This window comes from Cicer arietinum, chromosome 6, assembly GCF_000331145.2.
Source record: "Cicer arietinum cultivar CDC Frontier isolate Library 1 chromosome 6, Cicar.CDCFrontier_v2.0, whole genome shotgun sequence".
Classification (NCBI taxonomy): Eukaryota; Viridiplantae; Streptophyta; class Magnoliopsida; order Fabales; family Fabaceae; genus Cicer; species Cicer arietinum.
The window spans coordinates 67000378-67015745 of NC_021165.2; the positions used below are offsets into that span (position 1 = coordinate 67000378).

The 15368-nt window shown below is 28.0% G+C and overlaps 3 protein-coding genes across 3 annotated transcripts in view; 2 read left to right on the forward strand and 1 right to left on the reverse strand.

Annotated features, from left to right (window-relative positions):
• Positions 1 to 331: 331 nt before the first annotated feature.
• Positions 332 to 1157, forward strand: LOC101503972 (uncharacterized). The gene is made up of 3 exons (XM_004505821.4): positions 332 to 525; positions 603 to 765; positions 865 to 1157. The coding sequence occupies exons 1-3, from the start codon at positions 398 to 400 to the stop codon at positions 1000 to 1002; spliced, it is 429 nt and encodes a 142-aa protein (XP_004505878.1). The 5' UTR covers positions 332 to 397; the 3' UTR covers positions 1003 to 1157.
• Positions 1158 to 2408: 1251 nt separating this feature from the next.
• On the reverse strand, positions 2409 to 5602 carry LOC101503646 (ubiquitin-conjugating enzyme E2 7-like). The gene is made up of 6 exons (XM_004505820.4): positions 5397 to 5602; positions 5211 to 5313; positions 4609 to 4706; positions 4427 to 4527; positions 3719 to 3796; positions 2409 to 2722 (listed from the first exon to the last, which is right to left on the reverse strand). Exons 1-6 carry the CDS (start codon positions 5437 to 5439, stop codon positions 2645 to 2647), a joined length of 501 nt encoding a protein of 166 aa, XP_004505877.1. The 5' UTR covers positions 5440 to 5602; the 3' UTR covers positions 2409 to 2644.
• Positions 5603 to 14969: 9367 nt separating this feature from the next.
• Positions 14970 to 15368, forward strand: part of LOC101503313 (osmotin-like protein) — a 988-nt gene continuing 589 nt past the window's right edge. Inside the window, 2 exon segments of the mRNA XM_012717287.3 lie at positions 14970 to 15357; positions 15360 to 15368. The exon segment at positions 15360 to 15368 is cut by the window's right edge and continues 589 nt beyond it. Coding sequence (XP_012572741.2) covers positions 15028 to 15357; positions 15360 to 15368 — 339 coding nt within the window. The 5' untranslated portion in view covers positions 14970 to 15027.

Sequence of the window (15368 nt, forward strand, 5' to 3'; positions counted from 1 at the left end):
CTCATTAATACATATATAAAAATATAAAATAAATATTTTTTATTAATAAATATAAAAAATATATTTTGATACATAAAATAATATTTTTTAAAAAATTTAAATGAGACATATATAAATATCTACAATACATGACTTAATGTAATAGCACAGACTAAAGTAAATATATGATAACTATTTAAGTAAAGAAAAATACAATTATTTTAGTATAAGATGTATTTGTAAAAGTGAAATCAAAAGAAAGAAACGAAGTGAGAAGCTGCGGTGCATGAACTCCACGTGTGACTCCGATGAGTTTCCACGTACACGACAATCCTTGCAAATTGACTGGCTCTACCGAGATGAGAATGAGAAGAAGAAAAAGACATATCAAACAGAGTATCGCTAAAGAAAATCAGCAATGGCGTCGTCGAATCTGAGCCCAGCGTTTGCATACACGGTGCTCTACGTAAAAGACGTAGCCGAATCCGTAGCTTTCTATGTCAAAGCCTTTGGCTATTCCGTTCGTCGCTTAGACGAATCTAATAGGTTTATTAAAACTTTAATTTCCATCTATACATATGATTTTCTTTTTTCATTAACTAACTGATTTTCTGTGATCTCAGATGGGGTGAGTTGGAAAGCGGACACACAACAATCGCATTCACTCCAATCCATCAACATGAGACTGATGATCTCACCGGTGCTGTCCACACCGCTCGATCTAAACAAGAAAGACCACCGGTCGAGATTTGTTTCATTTACACTGACGTTGATGCTGCTTACAAGGTAATAATAATATTACATTACATAATTAAAATCTGATTATCTTGTATTGGTTGGTTGGTTAATTGATCATTGATTATATGTATTTTGATAATGGATCAGAGGGCGGTGGAGAATGGGGCGCTGGCGGTGAGTCAGCCGGAGGTGAAGGAGTGGGGGCAGAAGGTTGGGTACGTCAGAGATATTGATGGTATCGTCATCAGAATGGGAAGTCATGTCAAGCCAGCAAAGCTAGATTAACAAATTAAACATGCTATTAATTATGTTTATGTTTATGTTTCTGTGAATTTATAAACAAATGCCACCGTATATTATGGTAAAATTACTTATTAGTTACTAAAATAAAATTATCAACTGCAGACAGCAATAGATGAATTATCAACTTACATTAATTACTTTGCCTGCTGTGCTTTATACTTTCATTGATTTATTGGTCCTTGTGACAAATTTGTGGCGGCATAAACTTATAAAAATATATTCATATTCATATTGTTGTAAAAATTTAAACCTTTTGTCTTAACAGAACAAGTATATTCATAGTGTGAGAAGTTAGTCAGTTGATTTAGCCGTGCACACAATTTATGAAGATAATATTAATTCGACCTTTGTTGAGATATCGCGATCTTCTTGACTATGATGCAACTGAGCGGCGAGATTTCCACTCAATCAAGCGCGTGAACTCAGAGGGAGAATTATGACTTGTTGAAGTTAAGAGATCTCCCTTAACAATTTGCGGAACCAAACCTATGGCACAATTAGTGTAAATGCAGAAAATGGGATTCGTCGTAAAATTTGATATCAGGTGTCAGATACCAATAGATTACAACACAATACATGTAATTAAATCACAACACTTAAAATGGTACTGGTTAGATTGAAATCGTGCTCATGACCACCTAGAAGAGAATAACAGCTAGTACTGATCTATTTTTCTTTTAGCAAAAATAAATTGTACAGCAAGTACTGAAACAACTATGCTTTCGGATACTAAGAAGTAAGAACGTATAAATATTCCAATATATAGGGAATATGTTGGAGAAATCCAAATCCAATCAACCATCAAATATTTATTAAATATATTTACATAAGTTGACTGGACTGAAACGCACGAAAATGACCTAACAGAATTTCTAAGCTAGTCTAAACAAATAACTAGTTTGTTAATTCAATTTATCTCATATTTACAATTTACTTTACATATGTATTATTGTAAGTTGATGCCGTATTGCTTGCGGAAGAACTCATTTACCACTACAGCAAACTCTAAGGTTTTGTTTGAGAGTTTAGAGAAAAGAGAAAGAGAGTGATTTTATTAAAAATGATTAGAGAATACTTATGACTAATGTATTTTTAATTTATAGAGTATTATAACAACATAAAAATTATATGAAGAATTTCTCTAAATCCTCCAAAATCCTCCTCTAATACAATTTTTAGACTTAAGAATCATAGAAGAACCTCTCATTGGAGATACTCTACTACAACGAATTTAGCATTTCTCATGTTGCAAAAAATTAAATGAATTCAACAAATCAGAGCAACACCTCACAATGCAGAATCCAAAATCACAATATTAAACAGAAAGACCAAACAAAACACCTAATTAAACTCATCAAAAAAAAAAATTAAAAAAGAGTTTATGCAAATGAACAAAGTAAATTTCTCATCAACCTGTCAAACCACCAGCCAAAAGCACTTAGAATACAGTTTTGTTTCCAATTCCTAACATGGAACTGAAAAAAAGTAGAAGTGTAGTGTGGCCAACTTCCAAAAAAGCCATTCTTACACAGATCAAAAGTAAAAGGTGAACCAATCCATTACAGGAATAACTTATATATCCTCCGGTTCACAAAAGCACCACAATGCGCAGACATAGACAAAATCACAACATTTCTTGTGACTTCCTTACACATCGGCCAACCTTCTTCCTGAAATCATCTCTACTATCTCTCCACTCCTTCTGCAAATTAGATCATACAGGTCTAGTGAGAATAAACTCAAATATTCAGGAAAAATTACCAAGTTTGAAGAAGCACTTTTACAGTGGAATATAAACCAGTAATTAGGAAAAGCAATGTAAATATTTAGAACACAAGGATTCCCAGAATAAGTAACAGGATTTTATGTTAAAATCATGTAGTATCTAAACAATGACCCTATACATCACATACAAGTTTTTATGGAGTAAAAAATCAAGAGTGGTCTGGGTATAGAAAACCACTGTTGTCAATCGCGAATCATAGAAATTAGCAGTTCGATCAAATAATGCTACGCTGCAGTTATAGCCACTATATTTGACAACACGTTGTACTAAATAATGTATCGTGGAACAATAACAATTTATTCAAATTCTACAACGCTATAGCGCTAGAGTGCCGCTATAGCTGGTATTTGACAAAAAAAAGTTTGAAAATTGCTGGAAGCTGATACACTCAAATGAATAGTCTTGCAGGAACTAATTATTAATGTGAAAGAAAAATAATTAAACAATAACATTTTGCCACTGCATTTAGCAACTCATGAAAATCATCAATACCTAAAGAAAACCTTTTTGTTCAATTCTGTTTACAAATTAAAGAAGTATTATATAAGCACATGGTATTATGCAATGCAACATCTCAGTATCCCACACCACTAACATACACTAGCAATCAGCTCCTGTTATCTAGGGACCAACATTAAAGGTTCACAAAATGTGGAATACCTGCGGAAATAATTAGACCATGTGGAGGATCAAAGCAAACTAGGGGGAAAATATTTCAAGCCAATAAGAACATGGACAACAATAGACAATCCGTTGTTCACTAAAGTCGATGACACTTCTGTGGTATATTGTGAAGAAGTCTGTCAAGATACCATTATGTTCTCTACGATACAAATACGTAAACCTATGACAGGAAGGAATGTATGTTGCAATAAAACAATCAAGTAAATAAAAATAATTATTAGAACTTACAGCAGCTTCAACATTTGCAGGAGATTCGTCGTTAGGACTGGAAAGCATTGATATGATACTCAATACTATACTCTCTACCTGCAAGATAACATATATAGTTATTGATAGAAACATAAGATTTGAATAGTTTATAGCTTCACAAGTAGCAAGTACATGAAATCACAAGTGGCAAACATAATGTGGCATAAAAGATACCCTTAATTTTTTCACTTTGTAGCTCTTCACTGGAAAACAACCTACAGAGCCTTTCACTCAATTTATATTGAGAGTAATATAAAATTATAAATATAAAAGATATAGCTCTGAGATGAGAGTTTGGGTTTAGCAAATTGGACTTGTAATATTTAATAGCTCAACAATATTTATTTTCTTTGAAAAACTTCATTATTGATAGCTCCAAGTGTATTGTTAATAATCTTATTCGACACTACTCCTTAACATTAGTAGTATACAGGAATTTGTAATATGCAGTATATCCATTTATGCAATAAAAGGACAGAAAATAAGCCTTATAGTACTTTCTTGCAGTTTCTGCAACTTCAAGTTACACTTTATTTGACAATAGCACACTCAATTTGAAGATATTGAAATTAAACTATACAGACAGATTAAATAATGAAGAATGAAATTCTTATCATACAAAATAACACCCCTGCCACCCAAGAAAAGATACAAAACAAAGCTTATGGTTTTTATAGTATCACTTACCGTATGAACAGGTGTCCAGCGCTCACTTGCAAGCTCGTAACCATTAGGATCGTCACCGGGAGGATGAAGGATTGATATGCAAACCCGGCCATCAGGATATACTGCAAATTGAACAGAAAAATTTCAGTTCCATGTGGTTAAATTCAAACCGATATCACAAATCACAAAAAATAAAAACGAACCATTAGGGTGCCATATATCTGAGGTAAATTTCACGGATGGTGGACTATTCGGGTAATTGGCAGGAAAACTCATAATGGCATTGAAAAACCCTCCCTCACTTTAAGAAATCCAATGAATTAACAAACAAAACAATAGAGAGAAGTCAGTAAAATTCAAATGCTACATATAAAACATTAAAAGATGCTCAAATGCATTTTCAAAACATAAAAATATTTTCACGAATAAGCACAATCTATTGTAAATGAATCAACTCAACCAAGATCAATCCCAATAGTTGACAGCATAAAAAACAAACAAGTTGCAAAAGAATCATCTTCAACGAGAATCTTAAAAACTAAATAAAAAGAAACAAAAACAAGAAACAAGGTTAATGGATTCTAATGATCAAGGTATGCAAGAAAGAAAGGAAAAAGACCATCAAATAAAAACAAACAAAAAACCCAAAAGAAGTAATCAAACACGTGATCTATGATAAATGAAAATAAAAACCCAGATAGGTAGAAAAAGCCAAAAAAGAAAAAGAAAGAAAACCCAAAACCCAAAATCCAAACTTGGAATAGGGAATGAAAATAAAAAACAATTTGTGAGAAAAGGGGTTTACTAGAGAGTATCAGGGGGTCCAATTATGGTGACACTCCATTCAAAAATGTTGGTTTCATCAACCAAACCAGCAGAAAATCCATCGACAGGATGTTTGCAAAGATCTGCGATAAAAAAGGGTAATAATAAGAACAAGGTGTATGGAAAAAACCTTGAAAGATTAAAAGAGAAAACGTAGCGTTGTTACCTTTGAGCTGTTTTTGAAGGAGAAGGCTGGCTTGGGACGCCATGGAAATGATTCTTTGAAAACAAAACCGACACTTGGATGGATTATATATATATATATATATATAAGAAAATATTAATAATAATACGATTAGAATAGAAGAAGAGAAAGAAAGATGGTTGGCTTCCCTGCGACTCTCTCAGTTCTTTGTGGGTTTGGTTTCTGGATTGCCAAATTCCCTATTATTTATATTAGTATATTAAATATTAAACTAATACCATTAGGTTTCATTTTTATTACTTAATAATAATTAATTTACAAGCATGGTTAAAATATTATTATAAATTTAATTCAAATAAATATGAATTTTTGAAATTATCATATAAAATTCTTAAAACATAGATTTAGAAATCAAATTTGAAATTATTTTTTATGAATATCTTTATATAATGTAAACACATATAAAAAAATTAAAATATATATTAATTTTTAATTGAATTAAAAATATTTGTATAATAATTTTATAAAATTAAATATACACAAATCTAGTATAGTAATACATGTTAAAATATAAAATAATATCTTGATATAATTTTAGAATATCTAGATCTTATTTTCTAAGATTAGTTTTCAATATTATCTTATCATTATTTTATAAATAATGATAGAATATTTCTTACGGTTATTTTATTGTTTTTTAATTTATATAAAGGGTTTTTGCTTTGTAATTTAAATACATGGTTTTACAATATTCTATTATATTTTCTCTCATATAACTCATATATTTACGCGTCTTTGCTTTTGTGTTAGATGTTTGATCTCATCTCTTTAAAATAGTTGTTAGATCTAGTTTAAAATTTAAATATTTTGAATTCCTATTAATTATTTATTTGAAATGCTATTTATTTATAATGATGGATCTCACTTTATTTGATTATTTACCATGAAATTTTTTGAGGTTGATTATCGTTTCGGCTATATGGCTGTATTAGAACAAAGATTAAAATAGTATGTGTTTCTATTTGGTTTAGATTGCTTAAATTTTAACCATATATATTTGCACGAATAAAAATGTTTTGATAGCATATGCATATTCACACGGTACATTTTGCGAATCATAAGCAACTAGTTAAATTTATCCATTTAACTTCACCCTACTTTACTCTACCAAAATCATAAGCAACTAGTTTTCTCCCTCTCCACTAATCATATCAAATAATCCATACAAATTATAATTAGAACCATAAACAACCAGAAGAATTATAACCATAAAAAATAACATACTGCAGATCGTTTTAAAATTTATTAAAATAAAATCTACCTCAAAAAAAATATTATGAGAAATATATAAATAAACTATTAATTAGGATATTGTTAAAGATATATAGAAACACAAACCCTATAACGAGGAGAATGGAAAAGAAGAGAAGGTGAAAGAGATTAATAAGATTTGTATGAGAGAGAACAACCTCGTTGAGATCCACAACTTGTAACATTTTTTTTTTTTTTAATTTCTATTAAGTTTAACTGTGTATTAATGATGTAAATAAATTTATACAATCAACAAAAATCATGCCCAATCATACGGGTTAAGTTATAAGAAATTATAACAAAAGTCAAATATTATTAATGATATAAGAGTAAATGATTAATTGATACTGTATAAATTTTTTACACTATAAATTAAACAATAATGTTGTTGGAATGAAACACAAATACAATATCATATATAATGAAACACAAATACAATATCATATACAATACAATAAGAGTCACATTTTATTTTTCATAAAATGTAAATATTATATTTGTGTCTTATTTTACGTCAAATTTTGTGTTCTAATAAATTTATTCTAAATTAAATTCAAGTTTAATTTTTATGTCTTAAATCGCGACAAATCATATGGGTAATTTTATAAACAGTTATGACAAAAGTCAAACATTTTTAATGATTTAACGATTTTAATTGACTATCCGTTTTAAAAAAAATTACACTGACAATGTATATAAATTAAATTATTTTCTATAATTTTTTATAAGAACCAACATTTGAATGTAATTTATTTTTAAATATTTTAATCCTATAAAATTATGACTTTTTAAGTTAAATTTTATAGAGATTTTTTGAAAAATTAAAAGTATCTCTTTTTTATAATACTTTTTAAAATAAAGATTAAAAGTAAATAATTTTTATTGATGATTAAAAAATTGAGATAACTCAAACCCTCGTATTCTATTTTTCACCTTCACTAGCCCAAACTAAAGCATCCCTGCTGTTTTTCTCGCTAGTATACAATTATTTAAGCACCACACAAAATATCATGTTAGAAATCGTAATTAAAATTATGTACACAATACGAAGAAGTTATAATAATTTAGAAATACATTATTATAAAGTTCAAAGTATAAATATCATCAAATACATTACTCAATAGGACAACTAAAACCTATTATATATAAATGTTCCTTAAATGTATTTGGTTGTAATCTATTAGTTATCGGATCAACGATTATAATGATTGTTTTAACATGTTTTATAGATACTATTTGTTTCAAAACTTTATCAATAAATACTTTAACTCCATGTGTTTTGCACCCTTTGAATATTTATCATTCTTGAAAAATAATATTATTGTAGAATTATCACAATCGAATTTAAATGAATTAGAAATTGTGTCAACTACTCTTAGCTCATAAAACAAAATATCACAGCTATAATGCCTAAATTGTAGTATAAAAACATGCTACAAATGCAACTTTCATCACATAAGAAACAACAATAGTTTGATTAACATATTTCTATTATATGATTCCTTATACAAGGAGGAATAAGTAACCAAAAGATGAATTCCTTGTGTCAATGTATTCACCACAATCTGAGTGTGTATGTCCAATTACTCCTAATTGATTGAATCTTCTATACATGGGCATATACTTCTTAATTTCTTGTGAATACCTCAATATTTTTCACACATTTCAAACGATCAATTCCATTATTACTTTTATAGCATGCTAACTTTCCTACTACAAAATTAATGTTTGTGCTTGTGCATGTTTGCCCAACTACAAAACTATATGGACGATTTCATTTGTTCATGCTCTATGTCGTTCTTTGGACATTACATGAGAAAAAATTGTCCCTTTATTTAATTGGTACAATTCCAACTGGACAATTATTATTCAGCTTAAATCTTTATAATTTTCTTGATATCACCTTTAGAGACAATCTCAACAATCCTTATAATCTATCATAAATTTTTAATTTCTTTGACATAGGACGCCTCATCCAAACCGGATTTTAACTCTTTCAATGTCTGAATTTAGCAAATAAGTTTCATAATTTTAGAATAGTTGTTTTCTTTCTCTTTGAAATATTTTCAAAGGCACTCACTCCTCAAGACTTATTTTGTTTAGACACATGTGAGATTAGCCTCTTGGTGTGTTATAATTCAAATATTGTTCATTGTTGTAAAAAAAATATTATGCAACAACATTTGAAATATGATTTGGAGTAAAAGAAACAAAGTTAGGGTTGTAAAAAATAAAAGGCTTAACTACAAATTTTGCCCCATATTATTATTATTTCAAAAAAATTGATCCCCTTATTTAAATATCCAACAAATTTTGTCATTTTTATTAAAATTTTAACTTAAAAAGAGTGACGTGATTTATTTTAAACAATGTGATGATAAACTTCAATTTACTATATTTTTTAGAGATATTTTGGAGTTAATTTTATAGTAATATAAATAACATGATATAATCATTATTTATAAAAAGAAAAAAAATACAAGTTCAATATTTATTTTGTTCACGAATTATTTTATAATTATAGCAAATATTTGGGCCTAAGATTATTACAAAGAAGAGAGGCTAACTCACAAAAAAGTTGAGAAATTTTTTGGGTACAAAATGTTCATAATTTATTTATAAGGATAAAAAACAGAATTTAAAAATTTATATATATTAAAAACATTTTTAACATTTTTAACAAAAACAGTAACATTGGTTTTTTTACAAATAAAAAAAAAAGAAGAAAACTTGTTAAATGGTGCTTCGTCAAATATAAACAAAAATACTTTCAAAAGTGGGTCTATTTGATTTAACTAATAAATCAAATATAGACATTATGACTACAGATGCTTAAATATACAATCAAATTTGTACCAAAAAATATATAGAATCAATCTACCACCCTCTCACTTTATTACAATCACACGATCTTAGATATCATCACTATTATGCATCTTTTTACTCATATCTCAAAATTCAAACCATCTTATTTCCTTCATTCAAACTTCTTATTTCATTCATTCAAGTCATCTAATAACTTCAACCCTCGTGTCACTTACGGAGTTTTGTGGGAATATAGGAATTTGTGGGGTTATAAGATGGCAACAAGTAGGAGTGGATATAAGTCAGGCCATACCAGACTTTGAAAGGTATGAGTCTAGTTTACGATTAATTTTTTAAGTCTAAGTCTGACCTACGACATATCATAGATTTTTTTTTTCCGGTCTAATCTGGCCATTTTAAAAGCTTGTCCTAACCTAGAAACCTATTTAAAAGTCTTATTCATATTAAAATATTTAAATGATCTACTCATACCACATGCTCTCCAAATACAAATATCAGTGTACATATCTATAAATATTAAACAAAAAATAATTTATTTAACAACATAATTTTTAAAAAATCTAAAACAAACATCCTTTAAACCATAAAACATAATTATTGATTTCAAATAATAATTTTTTTTTTCTGAAACAAACGCATCCATTATTACCAGACTACTGAGTTATTGACTAATTAAATAACTATCGAATATAGAACAACTACCAAATATGGAATGACTACCGAATATGGAATGACTACTGAGTGATTGCATATAATTTAAAATAGAAAATAATATTATTAATATAAAAATAAAAATATAACAATATTTTTTTATAACTCTGAGTCTGATCTATTAAATAAAGAGAAATGTAGCATGCACCCCCCCCCCCCCACCCTAACTTTAACAATATTTTTTTATAACTCTGAGTCTGATCTATTAAATAAAGAGAAATGTAGCATGCACCCCCCCCACCCCACTTTAACTTTCCACCCCCCATTCCAAATGAAAATACCATTTTGTCCTTTAAAAAAATTAACCATTCTATTATTCATCCCATTTTTCGAAACTTTCAAAATATACATTATCATTCCAAAATTTTCAAACTTTTAAAATATAATAAAGTGAATTTTATTTACGTTTTCGAAACTTTTGATAAACACGAACGTAATTTTACATAATATTTTTATATTTTCAAAATTTTTGATAAATCTGAAACTTTCGAAATGTATTTTTTCCAGAATTGATCAAAAATTTCGAAACTTTTGATCAATTCGAAACTTCCGAAATAGAAAATTTCAGAATTATCGAAACTTTCGAAATAGAAAATTCCAGAATTTTTGAAACTTTCGAAACTTTAGAACAATTCAAAACTTTCCGTATTCATGGAAAGTTCCGAAATGCATTTTTATTAGTAATAAATAGTAATAAATAATAATAAATTTATAGTAACAAATTTGATATCTAATTTCAGAAGTTTCATTAATTTTAAAAAAAAAATTAAAAGTTTCGAACCTTCTGAAACTTTCGAAATAGAATTAATTCGAAGGTTTGAAATTTTCGAAGTATATGTGCTTCGGAAGTTTCAAATTCATCCAAACTTTCGAAGCTTTTGGAAAAATACATTTCGAAAATTTCATATCCATCCAAAGTTTCGAAAATTTTTGAAATATTTCATTTCGAAAGTTTGGTATTTTTCCAAAGTTTCGAAATTAGTAATTTTTTCTGCATAATTACATTTTGAAAGTTTGAAATTTTCGAAAGTCAATAATTTTTTTATAAATTTTCAAAAGTGAGGGGTGGAAAACTGAAATGAAATTTTCCATTATTTTATACAAATTAAACAAGGGCAAAATAATCTTTAAAAATATTTGAGGGGGTGGGAGGTAAAATGGGAGGGATGCACAATACAAAACCCTTAGATAAATAGGCTTTAAAAATAATCTGAGCCTAGCCTTTTTATAAAAGAGGTTAGGCCAGACCATACCAGACCATAAGTAGGTCAGACCATAGATCTCTGTCGGACGACCTAGCCTATTCCCATCCCTAGCTAAAAGCACTCTAATATTTTCAACAATTATTTTTAATAAAATAATTTATATAAAAAAAATACATTTTAACTTAAATTTCAATCGTAAATTTTAAATTTCGTTTAGATATATAAAAATCAAACCAATAATCTAACAAATTCAACAAAAAAAAAATGAAATTAAATAATTTTTATTTTTATTTTTTGTGTTTGAGTTCAATTTGAATCGAACCAAATAAACTTTGTCTCTATTGATTTGACTATCATTTCATTTCATTTAAAATAGATCACCGATATCTGAATAAAATCATTATACTATATTGTTATGTTAAATATGTTTTGTATTTCAGAATTTTTGAATTATTTACCTGTTATTTTTTTCATTGTAGTTTAAAAAGTATTTTTGTAATTGTTTTAATACAATAAAAAATCTAGAATTTGAAAAAGAAAATTTTATATTTTTAAAATAAGTATCTTAATTTTTATTAATCTCAACTTGACTGAGCATAACCAAATCAAACATACTATGCATCAGTTTGGGTCTAATTTTACAAGAAAAGTTGTAAAAATTCAACCAAACTAATTTTCTTTTTGATTTAGATTTTGTTCTCTCCAAAGATACGCAACAAATTAATATATTTTACTTATAACTCTATCTCCCCTAAACATATGCAACTTTTTACTCCAATTTTTTTTTTTTTTTTTTTTGCAGTTGTGTTTGCAAAAAAAATTGTAAAATTTACAACATGAAATTCTAATATACAATAAAATACTATATTTAATGTATCAATTAAAATTTTGAAAATTTGACACCTCAAAAGTATTTGTTCAAGCTCTACCGCTCTCTCGTATTCTATTTTTCACCCTCGTTAACCCAAACTTAATCATCTCGTCATTTTTTTCTTCCTATTATACAAGTATTTATGCACCATATAAAATTCATCACTATTCTCTTTAATTTGATAAACACTCTTATTAATGATTTAATTTTTTTATGACAATAAGTAAATAAGTTATTTTCTAAGATTTTTAGTGAATCTTATAATTTAGATACTTTTTAGTATGTCTTAACTATCTATTCTAATTTTATTTTTATTATTTTTTATTTTTCAATTAAATTTTCCTATTGCAATAATCACGTGTTATGATTGACCACATTTTACATGATCAAATTTAATTTTAGCCTCTCAATCATTTAACTTTCTTATGCTCTATATTTTTATTGAATTTAAACTATTTCCATGACCAAATACGAGTTAATTTATAAAAAGAATAATATTAATCATAAATAATCAAATAAGTTGATAGTCTTAGTAAATTGATTGGTAATAGATTCAACGATAAAAAGAATCAAAGGTAATCAGACTTGCAAGTAAAACCATGATCCCGATTCTCTCAATTGATTTAAAATTTTGTGTTGTTATTCTTGTTAATAATATGTTAACCTTTTATATTACTTTTTGCGATATAGTATACTTGCTCTAAGTGTATTTTCAATGTAATATGTGATATATAATATGTTGATGTTGAATAATAATTATTCGTAAAATTGCAATAAAATATCTAAAAACTTCAGTTTAATCTTATAAAATTATAAATTTTTATTAATAATATATAAATAGTTAATGCATGAAGATTAGTCTACATTATAAAATCGTACGTGATATCATTTAAAATATATCCAACAATTATTTTTTAATTAAACAATTCAAGAGAAACACTTTTACGAATTGATAAAAATATAAAGGAGTATAACTATAATTAAGCTAATATAAAAATAGTTATATAATTAAAGTGAAACCATATAACCGATGTTTAGTTTGAGGTCTATCCACCGCTAACGTATGCAGGTGTCTCACCATAATATTTAGAAGCTACACCGTGTAACTTTTGACCCTCCGTACAATTTTTCAAACACTCTTGATCGTAAGTTAATGATTTAATTGCAATTTTTATTTTTTTTTAATTTTTACTAGTTCACTTACAAACACACTTGATATTAAATTAATGATTTAATTACAATTTTTATTTTCTTATTTTTACTAATTCACGAAATAGATTATTCTATTTTAAAATCTATTAATTTTGATATTTTATTTTGATTTTTAATTAAAAAAAAGAGTCATGTAACATACTTTAAAACGTGATATATGATAGAATGAGGTATAATGACTAACATATATTTACAATAAAATTCTATACAAACTTAACTTTTAATTTTAAAATTTTGAAATTTTTATAATTAAATTAAATATATAAATAATTAATATATTTTGATAGTTATATATCACGAAATGGTTTATAATTTTATTAATAATATATAATTAATTAATGTATCTAGATAGTCTTATATCACGAAATTATACTAGATTATTCTATATAATGAAATTGTTAAAATAAAAAAATAAAATTCATAAATTAATGAAAATAAATAAATTAAAACTATAAAAAAAAATAAATATATCGAAAATTATGTGTTTACGTCTCAACTATATAACCTAATATTATCATATAGATAAAATATTAAACTTAATTTATTAATTAAAATTTTAAAAATTCTATCACCTTAAAATATTTTTCAAAGCTCCACGAGTGTTCCAGCGGAGAGGAAAACAAAAGAGAGACGGGGTGCCTCGTCAGCATCATTTACGATCAACAATTCGATATAGTTTTTCGTCGTTCAACTCATAGGAGGGCATAAAAAACAAGAACGATGATGATAATATGAGAAAATCGTGTAAATAGAAAGATTTCCTCATCTTGTTTATTTGGATTTATCAAAAGTGGAGTACTACTAAAAAAGAGAAAAAGAAAAGACACGAGACCACACGTGACAAGCGCAGCACTTCACTCGATAACAGTAGTGCAAATAAAAAATACAATAGATTCGAATTTTGAGCAAAAGAGGTGCATCGGTCCTTTCCAGTTTCCATTGCCAATAATGCTGTCCCTCTCTCCCAATAAAATGTTTTTTTTATTTAAATTTATTTTTGACAAATGGATTTTCACAAATTATGATATGTGTTTAAAGTGAAATAGTGTGAATGAACTCCAATAGGTTTGTCCAATGAATATTACCGTACCGGTTCTCTCTACTCTCTAGCATAGTGGTGGAAGGTACGAGAGCAACACCGGAAATGGAATCAGTCCCTTTTATCGACGAGTCTTGTCCCTGCTTTCTGACAATCTTTTCAGAATTCACAGATAAAGTAGTCCTAATCTGCTACCTCCTCCTATAATTATAATTGCCATCTACCCATTCAAATTTCAAACTGAGTAAAAAAACATTTTCACCGACATAAAAAGGATATTTCAGTCATATCCATAAATCACATATACAAAATTAAAAAAGACGTTTATTTCAAAAACACATGTAAGGGACGAGCAATAACAACTCATCAATCATCATCACACACCGTTCATTCCCCACTTCACCTTTCTATAAATATAAAACCCACTCATCACATCACAATATCACATTCCACTCTTTCACTCTTACAACATTTTCAATGGCCTCTTCTTCCTTTTTCAACTCACTTATCATATACTCATTCATCTTTCTCACCATTTTCTCACCTTCAAACTCTCTTATATTCACCTTCGTAAACAACTGCCCCTACACCGTCTGGCCAGCTCTCCAACCCAACTCCGGCCACCCTGTTCTCGCCGCCGGCGGTTTCGAACTCCGAACATTTACTCATCTCTCCATCCCCGTCCCCGACACTCACTGGTCCGGCCGTGTCTGGGCCCGAACCGGCTGCACCTCGACCTCCAACAACCAACTCACCTGCTCGACCGGCGACTGCGGTAACCGTCTCCAATGCAACGGCGCCGGCGGGTCAGGCCCCCC

Coding starts and splice junctions, on each gene's coding strand:
- LOC101503972 (XM_004505821.4), top strand. CDS start 398: ATGGCGTCGTCGAATCTGAGCCCAGCGTTTGCATACACGGTGCTCTAC. Junction 526..602: donor CGCTTAGACGAATCTAATAG/GTTTATTAAAAC, acceptor CTGTGATCTCAG/ATGGGGTGAGTTGGAAAGCG. Junction 766..864: donor ACGTTGATGCTGCTTACAAG/GTAATAATAATA, acceptor ATAATGGATCAG/AGGGCGGTGGAGAATGGGGC.
- LOC101503646 (XM_004505820.4), bottom strand. CDS start 5,439: ATGGCGTCCCAAGCCAGCCTTCTCCTTCAAAAACAGCTCAAAG. Junction 5,314..5,396: donor CCTTCAAAAACAGCTCAAAG/GTAACAACGCTA, acceptor TTTTTATCGCAG/ATCTTTGCAAACATCCTGTC. Junction 4,707..5,210: donor GGACCCCCTGATACTCTCTA/GTAAACCCCTTT, acceptor GATTTCTTAAAG/TGAGGGAGGGTTTTTCAATG.